At 43.2% G+C, this 21144-nt stretch overlaps 2 protein-coding genes across 3 annotated transcripts in view; one reads left to right on the forward strand and one right to left on the reverse strand.

The window, feature by feature from the left end:
- The window catches only part of DNASE2B (deoxyribonuclease 2 beta), an 81843-nt gene extending 61524 nt beyond the window's left edge, over nt 1-20319 (forward strand). The window contains exons 1-6 of one of the 2 annotated variants that reach the window (XM_090046939.1): nt 2761-2948; nt 7379-7556; nt 9849-9930; nt 13449-13610; nt 14746-14943; nt 15735-20319. In XM_090046939.1, coding sequence (XP_089903065.1) covers nt 2836-2948; nt 7379-7556; nt 9849-9930; nt 13449-13610; nt 14746-14943; nt 15735-16090 — 1089 coding nt within the window. In that variant the 5' untranslated portion in view covers nt 2761-2835 and the 3' untranslated portion in view covers nt 16091-20319. Of the gene's footprint in view, nt 1-2760; nt 2949-7378; nt 7557-9848; nt 9931-13448; nt 13611-14745; nt 14944-15734 lie in introns of those variants that run through there. The other variant, XM_090046940.1, reaches the window with a different exon arrangement.
- The window catches only part of LOC149863630 (uricase-like), a 53916-nt gene that overhangs the window by 25192 nt on the left and 7580 nt on the right, over nt 1-21144 (reverse strand). The gene's annotated exons all lie outside the window — the stretch shown is intronic.

Below are 21144 nucleotides of genomic sequence, written 5' to 3' on the forward strand. Positions count from 1 at the left end.
CGTTCCAGGAATGAGCTGAAGAAACAGCGAGAATCTTTCCATTTTAACTAAAGCTTAAAGAATTTCCATTTAAAAATTGTTGTCTCTTTCTATTCATTCCTTTTCATTATTTCACCTCCTATTTTTTAACCTACTTTCAACATCAAATACATCCTGAAAATACTACTTTGCCTACAAGTACATAACTGCATTGTCCTGAGGCATAGCTCACCCACTCACTCCTGTTCTCTGCATGCTAACTCCTGAGAATGAGGCAATGTAAGCAGCTCAGAGACTCCCTGAGGACATGCCAAGTGCCATACATGGGCTGGGGCATGCTTACTGGCACACATTCAACTCTACACTGCATTTCCATGGTTTGAAGCAAGTGGGCAGGGGAACTTCTCAGCAGTGCTCCCAGGAAGGTGGTATGAATGCATTAAGTGCCTTCCTGCAGGTCACTGGGGACAAAGAAAGTTATAGGTTCCTCAGGAGCTGCCCATCTCCCACGACTATTTATCCCCAGGGGAGAAGAGGTAGTCATTATGCCACCACCCTCCTCAGTCTCCCTTGCTTACCTTTAGCATTCTTCCACCCATTTCCCCCTTCCTTCCTTCCCTCCCCTCCCCTCTCTACCAATTGTTTTCCTAATTTCCACCTGTTTGCATTCTCACTGACCTCCTGTGACCTCCTGTTACACTTTAAGCTTCTTTCATTCCTTGAAAATCTCAGAACAGCGGAGTCTACCTATACCTGAAAAAGGGCGCTTGTGCCCAAAAGCTTGCAAGGGTATAGATTATAGACATGTTGGTCAAAGGACATAGCGAGACAAGGTTCTTTGGGTAAATCTGATATATTTTATTCCAAAGAACTTTGTTCCAATTGCTCAGTTGGTCTATAAAACATATCACATCTACCAAAGAACCTTGACCACCCTCCTCAGGAATGTTACCAGGATTTAATAGTTTTAAGCTGGGGCTGGGGCTGGGCCTGGGCCTTCTCAAGCACAATCCCTCTTTAATTTTTCCTAGAGTTGGAGAAAGAGTTACATTTTCTCCTACTCTGGTAAGACCTTGGTGATGCAGCTAAGCCGTAAGGCCTCAGGCCTGAAAACTGATGATCATCATCTTCAAGTTCCCACTCACAGACTTACGGGATGAGTTCAGCATCAAGCAAGCTGGAGTCCCAGGCTAGAAGGCAAAGTTCAAAGAGATGTGGTATATTGGTTGAAGATGCAAAGTTTGGCGCAGTGCTGTACATGTTCTCTAGAGGGCAGGGAGGGAGGAGTTACCACTGAAAGCCTTGATGAAGGACATGGGGCATTTCAGAGAAGGGAGGGAGAGACTGTCTTGAAAACAACAAGGAGGCAAGTTCCAAGCATTAAACTGAACAGCTGCAAACATTTAAGGCTTTTCTGCTCTATTATGCCACTGATAGATAGCATACCGCCAAAGAAGGATAAATAGCTCAGAAGCAAAAATTGTCAGAAGTATGCCAACTATTTTTTTTAACAGCAAATGTCTTAATAAACAAGAGAGAATTGCAAAATGAGAGACCGGTGTCAAAAACGAATTGAAATGTCAACAAAACTTAAACTGTTCATTTTCACCAGAATTTATTTCTTTACAGGAAAAATTTTGCAGGTGTCTCAATAATAAGTTCAGGCCTCTTAGATTATGCTATTCAGTCATGGGTGTAATCAAAGATGATTCTGAACAGGAAAATTGAGCTCCTGATCCAAACTTCTCCTGTGTTTGTTATCATGAATTTGGTGATGATAGTGACTAGGCATGATAATATATTCCTTCTTTCATAATGCCCCTTTTCTAATACTATTGTTAGTAAAGAAAGATGAACATGCAGACTGCAAGGCAATTTTTGTTCTAATAAATCATCCAGGACTTGCTTTAAAAAAAATCTATGGGGGGGGGGGAGCAGAAATGTCCCATGTTAGGACTCCACCCAATGGTGATTCTTTTAAAAAAAATGAAGACTTTCTTAAGTGTGGGTGGAAGGGAAAGGTTCTTTTTCCCCTGGTTTTTAAAAAATGCAGCATTTTTAAGCATAGGTAACTAAATATATATATAAAAATGTAAAACTTCATCTGTGTCTAATGCTGGATGGGTTTAATTAAATAAAATGAAACAGGGAGCCTGAGTGTTTCTTTGATTTGTGTGCAGAGGTCGAATCTACAAACAGTAAGAGAACAGCCTAATTGACTTTGGGAGCTGAGAACATTGGGCCCATCCCAGGACCCTCTGCATTGTACAGGATGAGACCCAATGTCTGCTGAAAGTGCTCTGTGCACTGGAAGTGGTGGGGAAATGTTTCATTTTGTTGTGAAAAAAGAAGTTTGGTTTTGTTTGGTTTTTCATTAAGTTTTTGTCCCTGGTCCAAAACAAACCAAAAAAAAATGTGTCAGTACTGGGGGCTTTCATTAGAACCAGAAATTTTTGGTGAATCTGAAATTTTTTCTCAAAAATTCATTTATTCTTTTATTTTTATATATATATATACACCTTAAAAAATCACTAAAAATGGTGGGCAGCTCCATTTAGCACTCCGAACTCCTCTGAGTCATCAGCTGTTTAGGACAATCAGCACCTTATAGATCAGGTTTTGATTGTAAGAAGAATACTTCTCACTGCTTTCATTCTTTATAATTTTTTTTTCATATAGGGTAGCTTTATTATCATACCAGAACTTTGCCTGCATTGACTTGCTCTTTGTTGGCACAGGTAGTATTTGTTATGTTCTCGCGAGAACTGAAAGCTAAGGAAACCGAAGCAAGAGAACTAGAGAACTTCTCCTTTTAGAATCAAGTGTTTACTTGTTCTGGGCATCTGACAGCCTAAAATGTCTGCAGGATATGTATGGGGTTGCTTTGCTTTGTTATTATGTAGTATCATCGAGTTTCGGTGGGCGGCTGAAATTTCCTGCCGAAGTGAAGAAGGTGAACCAGTTGATTGGTAAGTAACAAAAAATATATATTGGAAAACTTCTGTAATGTAAAAGTGAAAATGCTTTAAATTATATTGCATTAAAGAGCTAGATCACAGAACCATAATCTGTAATAATCAGCATTTTTAATGTTTTCTAATTTTGAGGTAGTTTTTAAACCATACGTTTGGAAAGTAAAACATGGGTTTTTGAAATCTGATTTGGTTTCAAGGTAATTAACCATGTTGCTGCATTACAACTAAGTGCAAAATTAGCATGGATTTACAAAGCATTAATTATGATCAAAGTAAGCATGCTATCTGTGTTCTAATGCCAAGCCTCCAGGACATAGGTGAATGTATAGAAATACTGTCAGCATCCAGGTTATTGGTGAATTGTAGTGGAAGTGGCTTTTTACTTGCAAGATACTGGCTTGGATGTGGACAAAACTGGGAGTTATGGTTACTAGCATGGACTTAACTCACTTGTCTGCATCAGAATAAAATGTGAGTATAAATTGCTCCCTTCTCTAGCAGTCTCTGTAGTCAAGAACTGATTGGCTAGATCAGGGGTGGGGCATATTGCCAAGTAACGCAGAGAAGCTTACAGCGTGGGAAAGTGCGCTACTTAGTCTGGCACTAAAGAGCCGATGTCAGCTACCAGTGCTGCAAGCCAGTTGGAACAGTCAGTCGCCAGACCTGCTGGTCATACCCCTAGCAGCATTTGTGTTTTATGAAGAACAAATAAGGAGCAGAAGCAGAACTTCCTCTTGCACACAATGTATTATTACACAGTGGATTGTAATACATTGGAGTTAAAGTTGTCCTCATAATTAATCCTATCCCTTCACAGTATTTCATGATTGCACATTTTTGGCATTCTGATGCCTTCCTTTGTAGTATTTGATACTTAGAGAGATCACTTGTGCCTGATCTCTGGTGTGACAACATCTGTGTTCTCCAGACGCATATGGAATTGCATGTTATATCAAGGGAAGAAGCTATCAAGGTCTAGTATTTACTTTTATTTAGCTCATCTTGAAGTCTTCACTCTACAATGTATAGTGCACTTACTAAGAGTTTTACCTGCCTAAAGGACTCTAGGTTCAGTAGTGCTAATATAATACAAGCCTTAGTGTGTCTGTCTGTCTGTCCCTAACACTTTATTTGCATTCTGATTGGTTGTCTCAGCAGCCAATCACAATGCTGACTGAAGCAACCAATCAGAGTGCTCTGCATAGACAGACACACATGGCAGAGCGCCACCAAGATGCCAGGGACTGAGGGGCCAGAGTGGGAGAGAACCTCTCCCCGCCCCCCGCTCCTTGGAGGCAACGGCAGTGCACGGTGCTGACGGCACAGTGCTGGCCTTGGCCCCCCCACTCCAGCCTCACCACCACATCCAAGGCAGATCAGCAGCACCACGGGGTGCTGGGTAGCAGCGCCCCTTCCTCTTCTCCCCACCCCACATCACAATGGGCAATTTGCTAGTCTGTAATAAGGGCAGAGGGCATCTCTCTTAATTCATTTAAAACCTTTGAATAAACAAGACCCAAAACACCAGACTTGCGTGTGAACTCCTAAGTGATTACTTCAAGATATTAATGCTCTTAAGTTCTATTGAAGTCAGTGGGACTTGCAGCACCTGGCAGGTGACTTGCCACATTGTAGGACAATGCCAGGGTTAGGCAATATCTTGATAAATGCGTGCGTAGCTGGTCATTTTAATTCTTCAGCCTGGAGTCATGGTCACTAACCCCACTAATTAAGCAAATGCGTGACAATTATTAAGCAAAGCATGAATTCTTTTACCTCTACATTTAATCATAGACAATATATGTGTGTAGACCAGAATCTAATAAATGGAGTCCTTCCTCCTTCTCCTCTGTTTCTCTCCATTCCACATAATTGCCAGGTAATAACTGATCCTGCAAACACTGAAGCGCTTGAGTATTTTGCTGTAAATAGTTATCTGTGAAGATACTTGCATGACTTACACTCCTCTTGTGCTCAGCTCCTTCCTGGAAGGGCCCTAAATGTGCCACCGGGAAACTGTCAAGCGTGGTCAAGCCTTTCAATCACAAAAAGCCATCAGACATGCCTATTGCAAAACTGTTCCATACCTTTCACAAGCAGCTTGGAAAGATTTCATGTACTAATTCTTGAGCATGTTATAATTTCTCTTCTTCCCATCCTCAGATCTTGAGATGAAGAGAATAGGATTGTTATGACTCTGAAGCGTGCTCATGAAATTAATCTGTAAAATCTCCTCCTAGTTCTCTTTATAATACTTCAGTAAGAACTACAGCCATTCCTGATGCTGATGTAATATCACTAGCAGCTAATGATGAGCTAAATGGTCTGCCAGGACTGCTGAAGTGGTGTATTTCTCTCCTGTGTATATATACATTTTGCTACCGAGACATTGCTCCAAAATATGTTTGTATTGCTTTTTCTGCTTCTCTCTTAAATTTGTCTCTCTCATTATAAACTAATTGTGGCAAGTGTTTTTTTTTTTCTATGTGCATATGCATCTGGCACATGCACACTAGGGTCACCTTTAATAGAAGTGCTAATAATAAATGGTTTTACTAGTACACCCAAAGAAAGTTGTCTGGATAACCACATGGACTTCTGCTTTGGAAAACTTGTGTTGATGGAGCCGTTTTGTTCACAAAAGAACATCAGTGTGAACTTGAACCTCTGGTGACTGATGAATCAACTTTGAAGATGATTCACGTTTGTGGTTAATATCTGTAAACACTCATTTTAACAAGAGTTTGTCTAAGTGCAAATCTGTTTGGAAAAGCTCTAACAATGCTAACATGAGGCTTCACATTTATTCTCTCGAGGATTTCATCAAATACACTCAATGTATTGGTTAAAAACCTGTTTCCTTACTGCCAGACTTTAAGACAGCCTAGAACCGGACACTTCACTGGGTTTCCTTCTTTCTGATGCAGCACCAGGCATAGGTATTGTTGACCCTATGGGTGCTCCAGGGCTCAAGCACCCACTGAAAAAAATTAATAAGTGCTCAGCACCCATGGAGCCACACTTGCAGCTGTTAAAAAAAAACACAAAAGAACTGTGCTTTACCAGAAGAAGCAGTGTGTTACTTCAACTTGGCTCTACAGCATCTGTAAAGATTGGACACTTCAGTGGGGCTTTTTGATGCTTTTAGTTAAAGCTGATTCAATTACTTATTGGATAAAAGCACCAAAAAAGCCCCACTATAGCACCCAATCTTTACAGATGCTGCAGAGTTGGGTTGAAGTAACGCATTGCATCTTCTGGGCAAGCATGGGGCTTGGCACAGGAACACACCAAGTTAAAAGTAAAGTGCCGTTTGCCCCCCCCCCCCAGCTTATGTCCACAAGCAGCTACTGGCAAAAAAAAAAAAGTTGGCTCTTATGGCACCAAGAGTGATAAAGTTTTTGCAGGCTAAGTCAGTTTACAAGCGTCAGTTGTGCACCCCACCTCCCCCCTCACCACCACCACCACGAAGCCTTTCTACAGGATTTTTTAGATGGGACCCATTGAGCACAAAATTACAGATCATAATCACAGACAAACCTAGGCTAGCTTTAAATCAGCTAGCTTGCATGCTGAGTGCACTCTGGCTGTCTAGCTACAGCAGCAAGAAGCTCAGCACTGGCTGCAACACACCTAAAAAGCAGGATAACGTATCCTGTGTTGAACCATGGCTACAGGGTAAATATCCTCTGTCATTTTTCAGAGTAGATCTAAACTACAAACTCTTTTAAATAGCCATGGACATGTTTCAGTGTGCCTGAGAACATTAAGGGCCAAATGACAACCATGTATTAGGGGACTGAGTACTGAATGTCACCAAAATTACATCTACTTAGGCTGAGCCTAAGAATAGGCTTTACATTTCCTTGAAAACAAGACTGAGGAGTTCTGACATTCACCATGGCAAAGGGAGAATTCTCCCTCACTCAGCTACTGCTCCCACAGTAATTGATTTTTGTGTCTTAGAGTTTACTTTTTAAAATCAACATTTCTGAAGGTTTTAAATGGAGATTTTTTTTTCCCTAGGAAAGATTATGCATGAAAGACACTCTGTTTGATCTAAGAGCCAAACTGATCTATCTATTGGGCATCTAAGAAGACATAGGTGCCTAAGTACAAATCTGTTCCATCCTGTTTAAGCCTCTAAAAACATTAATACATTTACTTTTTCATCATGCTTTTATCTTGTCCTTAAGACTGAGTCACAAAAAAGCAACCAGGATGAGAAAGACGTATCTAGTTTGTATAAACTGTTCTTCAGGGACTCCAGCAGGGTGGAGTAGGATTGCTCTTTGATGTCTAAATCCACTTATGCACCTAATGGGTAGAATGAAATCTGGCCTTAAGTGTTCACATACCATGTAGCAGGGAAGTGATGCCAGCAGGATGACTGATCGTTTTGATTATTGTTCTATTTGCTGCAGGTTTCTTCTTTATAAATTACCAAAATACATGAGAGAAGAGGGTTCTGGGTCTGGACTGGAATACATGTACATGGATTCTTCAACGAAAGCTTGGGCACTGAGTAAATATCTAGTCAATATGACACAGAATGCGCTGGGACAAACACTGATGCAACTTTATGAAGCATATGAGTCCAAGGCAAGCGCCATTTCATTGTTGTTTGTTAATATGTTCATTTTGTTGTATTTAATGAAACGTCTAAAATGTAAATGAAATTAAACGAATGTAAATGAAATGAAAAAACCATTGTGAGACCTGACTGACAGTATATGTGTTCTCAAAGGAAAGAGAAATATGCTTACTCTTTCTCCACAAATTTCATGAAGCAAAGCAGATCTTTTGCAGGTTTGGCTAGAACTAGAAGCCAACCCCATTTTGGGCGCGTTCTGGGTTCCAGCCAAACCTTTCACACAGTTAAAACATTACCAAGGCATCCAATAAGCAAAATGTTCAGAATGCAAACTTACACACCTATAAGTTTTCTTCAACCCTCATTCCCCCTGAGCAGTATTTTAATCTGTGAATATTCATTTAGATGCACAGGAAGTAGGGTTGGATGGATAAGGCATTAAATCTAGGGCCTTGCTATACCAATCAGTCTTACTACATCATCTTGTTCATAAAATAGTGAGCTCCAGTTTAACTATCAGGTTTTTTACTCCCATTGAAATCAGTTGGACTATTCATCCAGTTAACAGTCTACATAATGGGCTTGGATTTTCACTGCCTGGCACCTCGCCCAGTCATGCTTGTGCAAAGTTGTTGTAAAATGTTAGTAGAGCCACATGGTAGCCACATTTTATACTCACTCTCTGCAGGTATGCATACCCCTCCAAGGCACAAGAAAGTGGAATATCAAGCCCACTCTCTGTAAGGTTGACAACTGATACAGATATTTTTTGTTACTGACATACTATGGGTCACATTGGACTATGGTTTGGCATTCTTGCTGTGGGCTCAAGATAGGCCTGTAAAATTATTTTCAAGTGTTTTTGTAGTTAACTTTGTGGAACGGAAAGATTACAAGAAGCCAGTTAAACACTGCTAATCTTCCTGACTCTTCTGTCTGGATTGGACACTGTCACTGGGAGAAGGTGTTTACACTCTGTAGATAGAACAGAGGTGCCAATTTGTTATGTTCTCCTAACACTTGCAAACTATAGAGCTTGGGAGGGAGAAGCACCTTGAAAGTCCACTAGAATCCATTGGGCCAAAAGAGCTTATAAGAGAAATAGGGTGCTGTGTATGTGTGATTATTTTGCTAAAACTAGTAACTGTACCACTTAATTAAGAATGATTGGAACATTTCCTAAACAAAACTTTAATGAACAATTTCCTTATGATGTGATTACTAAATTTCCAGTTGTTTCACTTAATGTTCCACAGATTTACTAAATCAGAAACAACCTGCAAAAATAAAGAAAATACTGCCCTGTGGATTGTCTGAGCATCTCCATGATACCACTTCAGGAGAGGATTAACTCTGGGCTGTGCTACCTAACTTGTGTTAGGGTAACTTCAGTCTGCTTCATGAAGCAATTTGCAGTTTTCAAGCATCCCAGGATGCTCCACTTCTAGCTCTTCCCCATTAACTCCTACTCCATGGATGAACTTTTCACCCTCCCAAACTCTACCGCCCAAGGGATGGTACTATCCAGGAGTAGGCAAGGCCCTGCCAAAGTCATGGGGGGGAGCTGCAGCTGCTGAACCCTGGAGCTGGGAGGTGGACAGGCATGGAGTATGAGGGCTGTGGCTTCAGTCTGCAAGTCCCTACATTCCCGGGGTGAACCCTGCTGACCTGATCCCAGCCCCCCCGACCCAGTCTCAGTCTCCCCAGCCTTTTGCATGCTTCAGCAGCACAGAAGTGGAGACACCAGGGTTTAGCACAATTGCAGCACAGAGCCATGGGAAAGCATGCTTCCCTGCTCCCTGCAGCTCCATGCTCCCACTATGCTAAACATGCTTAACGTTCCACAGATTTAGTATGGGCTAAGTGTAACGTGTAACTTCGCCCTTAGAAACTAGGTTATCATGCAGACCTAACCTAGCCTGTCTCTTTGCAGGGACACACTGGCAGAAAGGTTAAGAGATCTTGTTACAGTTCCTCATTTTAAACTGAATGTGGGCTTGTACCAAAGCCAAGTTTCCCCAGTCAGCCAAGCTGTAAATGGGTACATGGTCATTTTGTTTGGTGGAGTCAAAGGCAGCTGGATACTATAGCTACATCACTCTCTTGCGTGATGATTGCTACAAATAATAGTGTGCTTTAACCATCATTGACCTTAACCATCTTAGTTCTCCATGTAAATCATAGAGGTTGCAGCAGTTTAATTTAGTGGAGTATTGTTCTCTTACAAATAACAGTATTTTTTCAAATGCTTGTTCCTTTTCTTCAAATTAAAGTTAATAAAATTTGGTGTTTTCCTGCAGAATGACAGCACTGCTTATGCAGTATATAATGATGATGTCCCTTATTCCGATCATTACAGCTGGAAGCAAGGGCACACAAAAGGTACCAGGTTAATTCTTTTCGGCTGTTTTTATTGAGAATTTCTTTCTCTCCCTCTCTCTCTCTCTCTAAAAAGAGAACCGTTGTTTGAGCCAAAGCTAAGTGCAAGGATTTGTTGCATAATTAAAATGAAAAGATGCCAATGCTGTCACTTTTTATTTTCTGTATTTGCCTCTGTGCTGTCCATGCAGTACAGAAACATCTAGGTCCTACTGACGTTTCACCCTTTTCTCAGAGGATAAAACATCTATATCTCACTTTTGGCAAGTAGGGAGCCATACTGTCCTTTGCTCAGTGGAACCGGCAACACAGGATGTGAAAGCAATAGCTTTCCAAGTGTCCCAAGTGATAGAAGTAGAAGTATGAACCCAATTTCTGACCTTTCAGGGCAGGAAAATCTAGGAGGCGGCAAGAATGTGAGGCTAACATTCAGGAATCAACTGGTACACATGAATGAGTTGAACGTGCCTTCCTGAAGAGGGGCCTCAGCAAATTTCTAGTTGTTCCACTGGGGAAGAGAGCTGGGTTTGTCTGGCCTCCCTTTGGAATGAGCAAGGGCTTTAGACTCCCAGGTCTTTAGTTTGCAGACACGGTGAATCCCTGGAAGCCTTGGTCCCCATGGCAATGTAGCTGCAATGGGAACCATGTTCCCTCCACCTGCTGATTCTCCTAAACTCCATGTGGGGAAGGATTTATACAAGGACTTGCCCTGCTATTGCTAGCAGTGTTAGTTTTCTCTCCACTGATTAATCCATTTGGACCAGTATAAGGAAGGGTACAATGCTGGGGAGAGAGGGTCAAAGCCGTTATAAAATCACTTACATTTCTAAATGACAACCTTTGGAATGCCCCTTTTGTGGTCATTGAAAATCCAATGGCACTAGCCCAAAAAATCGCGGCGTGAATGCCAATCAGAGTCTACTGGAGATGATGATGTCATTCACTTGTCCTTGTGTGATGGAAGGTTATGGGGTGCACCAACAGAGATTTTTTGGGCCAATACTGATGGGCAGTTTTTAACGAGCTATATTGGCCATACTACTCTAATTGCCAATATGCAACCTGGCAGCTCAGAGAGCAGCATCCAGCTGGTAAGTCTGTTGTGAGGGAACACTGCAGCCACCCCAAAATTCGCCATATCCCCTGTTGCAGCACTGCTGCTGCCCCAAGCACAGCTCTGGCCCAGGGCCCACCGGCAAGAGTCCAGCACTTCTACAGCCCCAGCCCACAGTTGCAGCCCACCCTAACCCCACACGCAGATCCAGGGGCACATGCCCTCCTGGGGTGTGTGTAGTGGTGGGAGCTGCCCCCCTTCCTCGCACCCCACACATGAGCAACAGCTTTATCCCGCACCCCAGTTCACCCCACCCTGGCTGGGCAGCTCTACTCCCTCCCTCACCATGGGGGCTTTGATCTGTCCCCCACAGACACCTTTCCTGCCCCTGCCCCTTCCCCTACAACAGACTTACCAGCCAGACATGGCTGCTTTCCACAGTGCCGGGTTGTGCTCCTTGTAACCTGCATGCTGCACCATGGCTGCCTGCATGCATGGAGAATTTATTGGCCACATTATCAGCCAAAAAAAGTTGATTGCTGGTACTGTCAATTTTCCTTACATGGGTACTGATCCAATATAGGACTGATGTATCGGTGCACCTCTAGTTTTGTTCCACTGAGTTACCTTGTAAAATGTTTGGTGTACTTACAATTTGTAAGTGCTTTGCAATCTTTTGAGAGAAAATACGCTGTGTTAAGGCACAGAAGTGGTAACTAAAATTGGCAGAATTTCCATCTCTGGAGATACACATCCAGGAGGGGCCAGCAGGGGACTGCATGCTTAGGGGCAACCAACATGGATTCATCAGTGGCAGGTCCTGTCAGACCAACCTGGTGGCCTTTTACGATCAGATCACCAGATCATTAGACGCAGGGGTAGCAGTGGATATAGTCTTCCTGGACTTCCGGAAGGCTTTCGACACTGTCTCTCACCCCGTTCTCATTAAGAAACTGGGGGGCTGTGGTGTAGACACCTACACAGCCAAATAGGTCGCCGACTGGCTGGAGGGCCGCACCCAGAGGGTGGCAGTGGATGGGTCCTTCTCAACCTGGAAGGACGTGGGCAGTGGGGTTCCGCGGGGCTCGGTCCTCGGGCCCGCACTGTTCAACATCTTCATCAGTGATTTGGATGAGGGGGTAAAAAGCACCCTGTTCAAATTTGCTGATGACACTAAGATGTGGGGGGACGTGGGCACACTGGAAGGGTGCAACAGGCTACAATCAGACCTAGACAGGTTACAAGGGTGGGCGGACGAGAATAGGATGGGTTTCAACACAGACAAGTGCAAGGTGATGCACCTGGGGAGGAACAACCGGCACCATACCTCCAGGTTGGGGAACTCCCCTCTTGTCAGCACGGAGGCGGAAAAGGATCTGGGGGTCATCACTGACTCCAAGATGAACATGGGCCGGCAGTGTGGGGATGCAGTTGGGAAGGCCAACCGCACCTTGTCTTGCATCCACAGATGCATCTCGAGCAGGTCCAAGAAGGTGATCCTCCCCCTCTATGAGGCACTGGTCAGGCTGCAGCTGGAGTATTGTGTCCAGTTTTGGGCACCACACCTCAAGAGGGATGTTGACAGCATGGAGAGGGTCCAGAGGAGGGCCACTCGCATGATCAGGGGACAGCAGGGCAGGCCTTATGAGGAGAGGCGACAGGACCTGAACCTGTTCAGCCTCCACAAGAGAAGGCTGAGGGGGGATCTAGTGGCCTGTTACAAACTAGTCAGAGGGGACCAGCAGGCATTGGGGAAGTCCCTGTTCCCCCAAGCACCGCCAGGAGTGGCCAGGAATAACGGTCACAAGCTGGCAGAGGGTAGGTTTAGGTTAGATATCAGGAGGCGCTACTTCACGGTCAGGGCAGCTAGGGTCTGGAACCAGCTTTCAAGAGAAGTGGTGCTGGCTCCTACCCTGGGGGTCTTTAAGAGGAGGGTAGATGCACATCTTGCTGGGGTCGGTTGACCCCAGTACTCTTTCCTGCCACGGCAGGGGGTTGGACTAGATGATCTCCTCAGGTCCCTTCCGACCCTAGAAACTATGAAACTATACAGGCAGATTCGATAAACATCTGTCTGGAATGGTCCTTGGACAGGTAGATAGGCTTGATGGCTCCCTATGTCCTGCCCTTCCTTATTCTTTATCATTTGATACTTGGATTGAATTCCTAGCTCTGTCACAAACTTCACGTGTGACTTTGGACAAGTAATTTTCCCTCTCTGTGCCTCGATTGTCCCATCTGTAAAATGGTTAAAATATATTACAATTGGGTTTGGAGTTCCTTGGATGGGAGGCACTATAGGAACACAATATATTATTGTTAGCAATTCATTATCCCTCTAAATGATTTAAAGCTGAGTTAAAACAGATCATTAGCATCCCACTTGAACAGTGCTACTTTAAGGGAAAAGAGGACAATGTCTACGTTGTCTCTAGCTTTGTTCCCTAACATATCTGTATTTTGACAGGATTTCTACTGTTGGACAAATCCCAAGGTTTCTGGGGGATTCACAGCATTCCTCGGTTCCCACCCTTCCCTGAGGAGGGTTATGGATATCCACCTTCTGGGGAGCTATATGGACAAACAGCCATCTGTATAACATTCAAATATAACCAGTTTGCAGAAATAGGTATGGCAAGGTCTTCCTGCTCACGCACAGACATCTCTGAATCGGTTCTTTAGTACTGGCCCTCAAAGAACTACTTATTTTTTGTCCTTTGTTGTCATTTTTAAATATGAGGCTGGAAACTCAGAACTCTTGTCCTTAAATTATGTTTATCCACAGTTTTCCTGTGTGCCTCAGTTTCTTCACATACAAAACTGAGTTACCAATAAATACCAACTTGCCTGTTGTGATGATTAATCATTTTGTGCACGCACAGGCATGTCAAGTATTATAAAAAAAAAAAAAGCTTAGTTGTTTTAACAACTATAATCATTTACACGATATTATACAATTGCTGATGAAGCTGGCATAGTAACACTGACACATCAACAGTTTGACATGGAGTCACACCAGGAGTTTACACAAGTATCTGTGTGATGTGAAATACCAGTCATAAAAAATAAATAGAAATTAATTTTCTGAACATCTGATTCAGAACTGCCACTGCATATTTCCCAGTGCAACTCTTCTCTGAGTAGTAAAAACTCTTCTCTGAGAGTAAAAATGACATTTTGGGAGGCCATGTGTGTCTTCCCAAATGTGCTTGGTTTACAAGTCAAAAGCTGTCTCAGTGAAGTACTGACCTCCCCCCAGGACTTTGCAAGCTAAGCTCTGGCCTTTGTGCGTCTCATACTGTCAATAGTTAAGGATCTGCAGGCCAAGTGAGGCCGTCAGGAGCCCTTGTGCAACCCTGGTGCTTTGCCTGGGTTTACCAGGTTAAGTGATTGGAATTGGGTCCCTGACCTGCAACCAGGCACATGCTTAACCTTACATGTGACTTGCTTTCAGTGCTTTCCTACTTATAGGTCTGAAGAGAAATCCCTCCGTAAGTGTCTGCAGGGTTGAGGCCCTAGCTGACAGTTCTGCCCATGATGCACAAGAGGAAGTAGAAGCCAGGTGTGCAAATCAGCCCTGCAGTGCAAATCAGAAAAACACCGTATCCCTCAAATCATTAGGTCCTACTCTAAGCCTAGGATGAGGGGAATAAAAGGCACTGATTTTACATTGCTTTGTTTCAGGCTTGAGCCCATTTTCAGTTTTGTAATTGCTTTTCTGTAGTCCATTTTAATGTTGTGCTTGTCCATGTCTTTTTGCTCAGACAAACAGTTGCTCTGCTACAACCCAAAGGTCTACAACTGCTCCATGCCTAGTGTCTTTTACCCTGACCTCCCCAATCTGCAAAAACTCTGTGCAGGGTCTGAGCTGCCTCTGAGCCCCTGGCGCCGCCTCTCCAAACTCCAGTCAGCCGGTGGGGAGAACTTCCTCCACTTTGCTAAGTCACACTTTTTTGTTGATGGTAAGAAAGGCTGAACAGAGAAGCCCAGTTACAGAAATGAATGTAGAAGATAGATGCATGCACTGACATTTTTAAACATTACTAAAAAACCCCACACAAAATAGGAAACATAATAGTAATAATATAGCAAAGGAAAAGGCTGTCTTGTGCTTTTGGTGATGTAAGGGACAGAGGTTTTCAAAAATCTCTACTTTTAGGCAAAGAAAAAATGGGCTTGTGTCTTTCTCTTTTGCTGCTGTATAATGTGTGAAGAAGGGTTTTTTTTCTCCTTTTGATGTTTTTTCTTGTCATTTGCATTAGATATACAGGTCCTTTCAAGCCAGAAGACTCTTGATAGTTAAATGAGCAATATAATGGTGCTGCCGCAGAACCCAAGAGAATGAAAGCTGAAGAAATGAGGGACTGAACACATAAGAGGAAGGCACCATTTGTCATATTATTTAAAATGCTTTGCTGTTGTCAGGTCTTGTTTATCTCTATTTAACTCCAATAACCAAGCTGACAGTTTAGAGAAAGGAAGTTTTTGTTAAAAATTCAATATTCCCAGAAATAAATTTAAGTTCCTCAACACGTCCGCCAGCAAAACGAGGGAAAACTAGACCAGGCATTCCTACTATCGGTAAGATTAAACAAAATAAGGAGAAAAGCCTTTAAAAACCCACTTTCAGGCAACAAAGAAACAAAATAGATCACAAGCCCAATAATCCTTTGGATTTCACCCTTAGAAACGTAAGGGAAGTGAATGGAGGAATGATATCAATATAATTTACTTACATCTTCTGTAATTACAGACATCTACGTAGCCTGGATGGCTCAGCAATTGCAGACAGATCTGTTAGCTGAATACTGGCACCACTACAAACATGACCTTCCCTCCAACTGCTCTCTCCAACACTACGTCTTCAACATCAACCTAATTAAGACCCCGTGGAATTCCACTTTCTGTTCCTTTCATGATCATTCTAAATGGTGCGTTTCAAGGCTATATGAAGATGAGTGGACATGCATTGGAGACCTAAACCGTGCCCCACCACAGGCTTGGAGAAGTGGCGGGTTCATCTGTACTCAGAATCGGTACATTTACAAAGCTTTCAGACACTTGGTTTTTCACTACCAAAGCTGCAGTAACTCTTCAGTATGGCTGTAAATGGGCTGCTGGTATCAAATAGGGTTTATGCGTATTATGTAAAGAGTGTGTGGAGATTTTCCGTTAAGATACAGTCCTGCCCTGAGAAATGGCATTGTGGAGTTCGTTGTTTGTTGTCTCTTAATATCTTCTGCAATAAACATGCTCACTTTACAAGTAAAACAAGTTATTCCTTTAACTGCCAGTCCAATCAGTTCTCTCTGGGCTCTGAGAGTCAAAATCTGTTCTTTCCTTCTCTCATATTTTTACCAGCGGTAAAGGTTCTGCTTTATAAACCAAGGCTTCAGCAACGCCTGGACACTCCTTGACTTAAGTGTTTTTGCATAAACATAACTGAATAGAAGTTAGTAACAATGCTGGTAGTGGAACCTAAGGAGGAAGAGAATTGAGCTCCTTCTCTTGAAGCCATTTGGGCTCCCCAGGGTTAATAGGAGCAAAAAGCCCTAAAAAAATCCTTGCATTTGTCACCTGTGGCCCACTCCAACTCCCACTGAGATTAGTTGGGAGCCTTTCCACTGACTTTAGATTCTAGAGTCAACCTTACATTGTTATTTGATGGAGAATAACCATACTTTAAACCATGACATTTCTGTTTGTGCTATGTGCCCTCTGAACATCTCAAAGTTATGCCACTTAATGCAAAGATTATCACTGGGCTGTTGTTACTTAGCTTGTGTTAGGGTAACTTCAATCTGCTCCACAGAGATAAGACAAGCAATTTGCAGCTCTCCAGCATCCTAGGATGCACCTCTCCCATCCCCCTCACTCCAAGGGCAGGCATAGGACCCAGGTGTCCTGGCTCCTACCCATGCCCCTGCTCACCAACTCTCTAGTGGCAATTCAGAGCTGCACAGGCAAGAACAGAATTAATCCTTAATGTGTGATTGCTTACATCGCATTATAACTTTAACATCCTTAACATTCACTGGATTTAGTATGATTTAAGTGTAACTCTTAGAAAATAGCTGGTTCAGAGAGCTTTCATAGGTGAAAACCTGCTTCATCAGATGTTACAATAGTATAATGTGACCTACAAAACCTTAGGCCGCTCCACACAGGCAATAAAGAAAATGGTAATTTGTAAAACTTTGATACAAATACAGACTCAAATTTTAACATTCTGCTGTATTTACTAGAGAGATCTCTAGCAATTGTGGTGCCCTGGGCAGAAATGCTGTCAAGCACTCAAGAGTGGGTGGTGAGGGAAGAAGGGAGATGAATGACTGTGTCTTGCTGTGCACTTACTCATTGGTTCTTCCATCAGACTTTCTGCAAAGAAACCAGACGCTATAAAGAAAATGCCCAGCAACCACAAGAACATTTCCTTCCTCTTCTCTTCTCAGGAATAACAGCAAAACAGCACATCTTACAGACTTACAGGGTGCCAATAAAATCAATTCAAAGACAATTTGTGGGTGCTCCTTGTAGCAACTGTGCGATTTCCAAGGCTTAATAAGGAAAAGGAGAATAAATTAACTGAGGTTCAGTGACTTTTCATGTGTAACTGGAGTGAAGCAAAATGGTATCATGAAGCGATATTGCTTGCAGAGTGAGCCCTGGAGATAAAAGGGTGCCAAATGGGGGATAGTCCCAGGTATTCTTGTCTGCCTATTGTTTGCATTTAAGTTGTTGTCAAGGTACACATTAAGACTTGCAGGTTAGAAAAGTGGCATGGGGCTGGGTCCAGACTGGATAGAGTGGCTGCCAGACCAAGTATGCTGGTGGAGGGGGGTACCATGGGAGCACACTGTGCCCTGTGTGGGCCTGATGAGACCCAGTGGAAGCACCGAGGGCTGGAGGACAGGGCTCTGCAGAGCGGATTCAGCCCACAGGTTGTATATCTGACACTTCTGCATCAAGGAATGTGATCTGAAACACTGCGACAAGTCCCAAGCCGGGCTGTGTAACACTTAGGCATCTGGACCAACCAGAGAACCACAACAAGCAATGCTTCCAGCCCCCTATCTCAGGGGAGGGAATGACTATAGCTGTGGCTTGATCCCTGCTGCCCAGGTAACTGAAAGGGGCTTCACCTCTCTCTTGGGTGGCATTTGCTTCCTCATCAATGCTAAGAGATGCAGCAGCACAATGGAGAATGTCACAATGTCTGACACACAGGTAAACCTGAAGCTAATAATGTAGTGCAAATATTTTTTCCCAATTTATTTGGGTAGCTTTAAATGAAACAGACTATTTAAATGTGTTTTTTTTAACTCCTTGACCTCTACAAATAGTATATTTAATGGTTTTTTCCCCTATCACACATCAAATGGATTATTTTACAATAACAGTTTTCATTAATTGAGCAACATCAGTAAAAAGCAAGATTGGTCTGTCACCAGGCAAACTGGCACCTGCGCAAAATACTGGATCATTAAAATGAATAATAGGATGATATAATCTCTCTCTGTCTCTGAGATAACCTGTATTAAATGTTATTAATTTATTTAGGCAGGCATGGTTCTTTGAGTAGATGTGATATCTTTAATTAGAGCAACTGAGTAGTTGGAAAAAAAGTTCTTAGCAAGCTTTCCGGTGCAGTCACCCTTCTTCAGGAATAGGGAGTCTCTGCTGTTCTGAGACTCCAAGAAATGGAAGAAGCTAAAAGTGTGGCAGGATGTCAGTGAAAATGTAAACAGGTAAAAATTAGAAAGATGAAAAGGTGAAGCAGAGAAGTAAAGCAGAAAGGGGAGTGGGAAGAGGAAGAGAGCAAGGTGGGGAAGACATTAAAGGGAGATATTAGAGTGACAGAATACAAGGTAGAAAAGACACTGTCAGTGAAAGAGAAAATGGCTGGGAATCAGGAAAACAGGAATGAGAGAAGCTACAAGTGTGAGAGGATGTAGTGAAAATATTAATAGGGAAGAAGAAGAAACAAAAGGTAAAGCAAGGGTGAGGGGAAGGGGGGAAAAAGAAGGTAGGGAAAATTAATTTCTTTATGCATATTTTTTGGTCAGACCATCTGATGTAATCTATCCAGTCCAGAGAGCCATGTCATCTGGGACATGAGGCTCACCCTGGGTCCAAACATTTGGCAGCAGGGATGTGGTGGCCCCTCCCCTGCTGTCAAATGTCTAGACCTGTGGGGATCCCTGCATACTAGATTGGGTTTTCAGGGTGGCACGGAGTCTATTTGAGTATGCAGCGTTGGGTGGGGCATGCAGGGCCTGATTTGGACATGTGGGGCAAGGTGGCCCATGGACCAGATCTATACCACTCATTTGATCTGTGGGGCCAAAAGGTTGTGCATCACCGAGCTAGGTTTTCATATCATCCTACAGCCTGTGCCTGACCTGTGTACTCATGAATGGGTCCCAATTCATCATTGGAGGTAACTGCTGAATTTATTTTTGCTACATCAGGGATGAATTTTGCCCAGAACTCCTGATCATGCTGTCAAGATCTTACCCACTGGCACAACTTGCACATCCTGGGTGCATCTACACATGCTTTTGCACCAGAGTCACCCTCTGCTGGGCACAGCGTCTATACATGCTCCTGGGACAGCAGAACTTTGAGCTGGGCTGGAGCAACCCCAGGCAGGCAGGGGGCCTCGGGGGTCAGCCCTGGTGCTAAAGTGCAGAGCTTGGCAAGAGGAAGCCCCAGCACTTTAGCACCCTTGTGCCTCAGCCAGCCCCTGTCACTGTCTACACATGTGTTTCATCACAGTTAAGTACTCCACAATAGGCTAGTACTGTCCCCCAAAAGTTCTATCCTACAGCAGAGTTAATTAATTTACTGCAGCCTAATATCCATGCATGTGTAGATTGTGACACTTTACTGCTGTGATGTTTTACTGCAGAGTTAACTAATCAACTCTGCAGTAAAGCACACATGTAGATGCACCTCCTGTCTCAGATACCATTGTGGCATGCAACAGCAAAGACTAATCTAAGATCCAAATTGCCCGTGTAGAAGTAATTGGCTTACTTGACTAGAAAAAACAGACAAAGACCAGACGTGCTGATACTGCTTAATTCAAATGTTCTGAGATAAGGAATCCGCATTCCTGCATGCCTTGCGTTATCTTGATATCTTGCCCTATGCATAGATAGTTTGTTTAAGTAAACTTCCTAAGTTTCTGTGTAATTTACTATTGTTTTGTTTCTCCAAGGTGTATTTTTTATCTCTTTCTCTGTCTTTAGTATAAATACGCTTGTAACCTTAGAGAGTCTGAGAAATCCTTTGAAACAGACAAGTAAGTGGGTGATTCCCCTTGCTGTATGAAATTCTCCCTGTGATCACAGTATAGCCTTAAATAAAGAAAAGCTGGCTCTGTCAGTTCTGATTCAACCACAACGCGAAGTTTGATTTCTTCCACACCATATTAGTCATTATCTGAACCTGATTGGGCTAAAACTTGTTCTTCACCACTAGACATGGCATGAGTAAATTTTACTTCTTCTTTTGAATTACAGTACTTTAATAACTATACAGTGCTCAAATGTAGGAAGTGATTCCCAGGAAGAAAACAAGATGTAGCCCTCATCCTCAAATATATAATCTGTAGTTTACATCACAGCTGGGCAGGAATGAATCATAGAATCATAGAAGTGGGGTCAGAAGAGACCTTGTAGATCTTCAAGTCCAACCCCCGGCCTGGGCGGGAGAAAATCTGGACTCAAATGAGTCCAGCCAGGTAGGCATCAAGCCTCTTCTTAAAGATCCCCAGGGTAGGAGCCAGCACCACTTCCCTTGGAAGTTGGTTCCAGCTCCTAGCCGTCCTAACTGTGAAGTAGTTCTTGCAGATGTCTAATCTAAACCTCCTCTCCAATAATTTGTGTCCATTATTCCTTGTTATGCCAGGGGGCGCTAGGGGAAACAGTGTCTCCCCCAAACCCTTCTGGTCCCCCCTAGTGAGTTTATAGATAAGTCACCAAGTCCCCCCTCAGCCTTCTCTTGTGAAGGCTGAACAGGTTTAGGTCCTGCAGTCTTTCATTGTTGGGCCACAGGTTAGCGAGGATTTAGTTAGGGAGCTTCTGGAGGGGTTGGACGTATTCAAGTCAGCCGGCCCGGATGATCTCCACCCTAGAGTTCTAAAGGAACTGGCCGAG

This window comes from Crocodylus siamensis, chromosome 5 (genome assembly GCF_052110815.1).
Source record: "Crocodylus siamensis isolate JL-2025a chromosome 5, ASM5211081v1, whole genome shotgun sequence".
Taxonomy (NCBI): domain Eukaryota; kingdom Metazoa; phylum Chordata; order Crocodylia; family Crocodylidae; genus Crocodylus; species Crocodylus siamensis.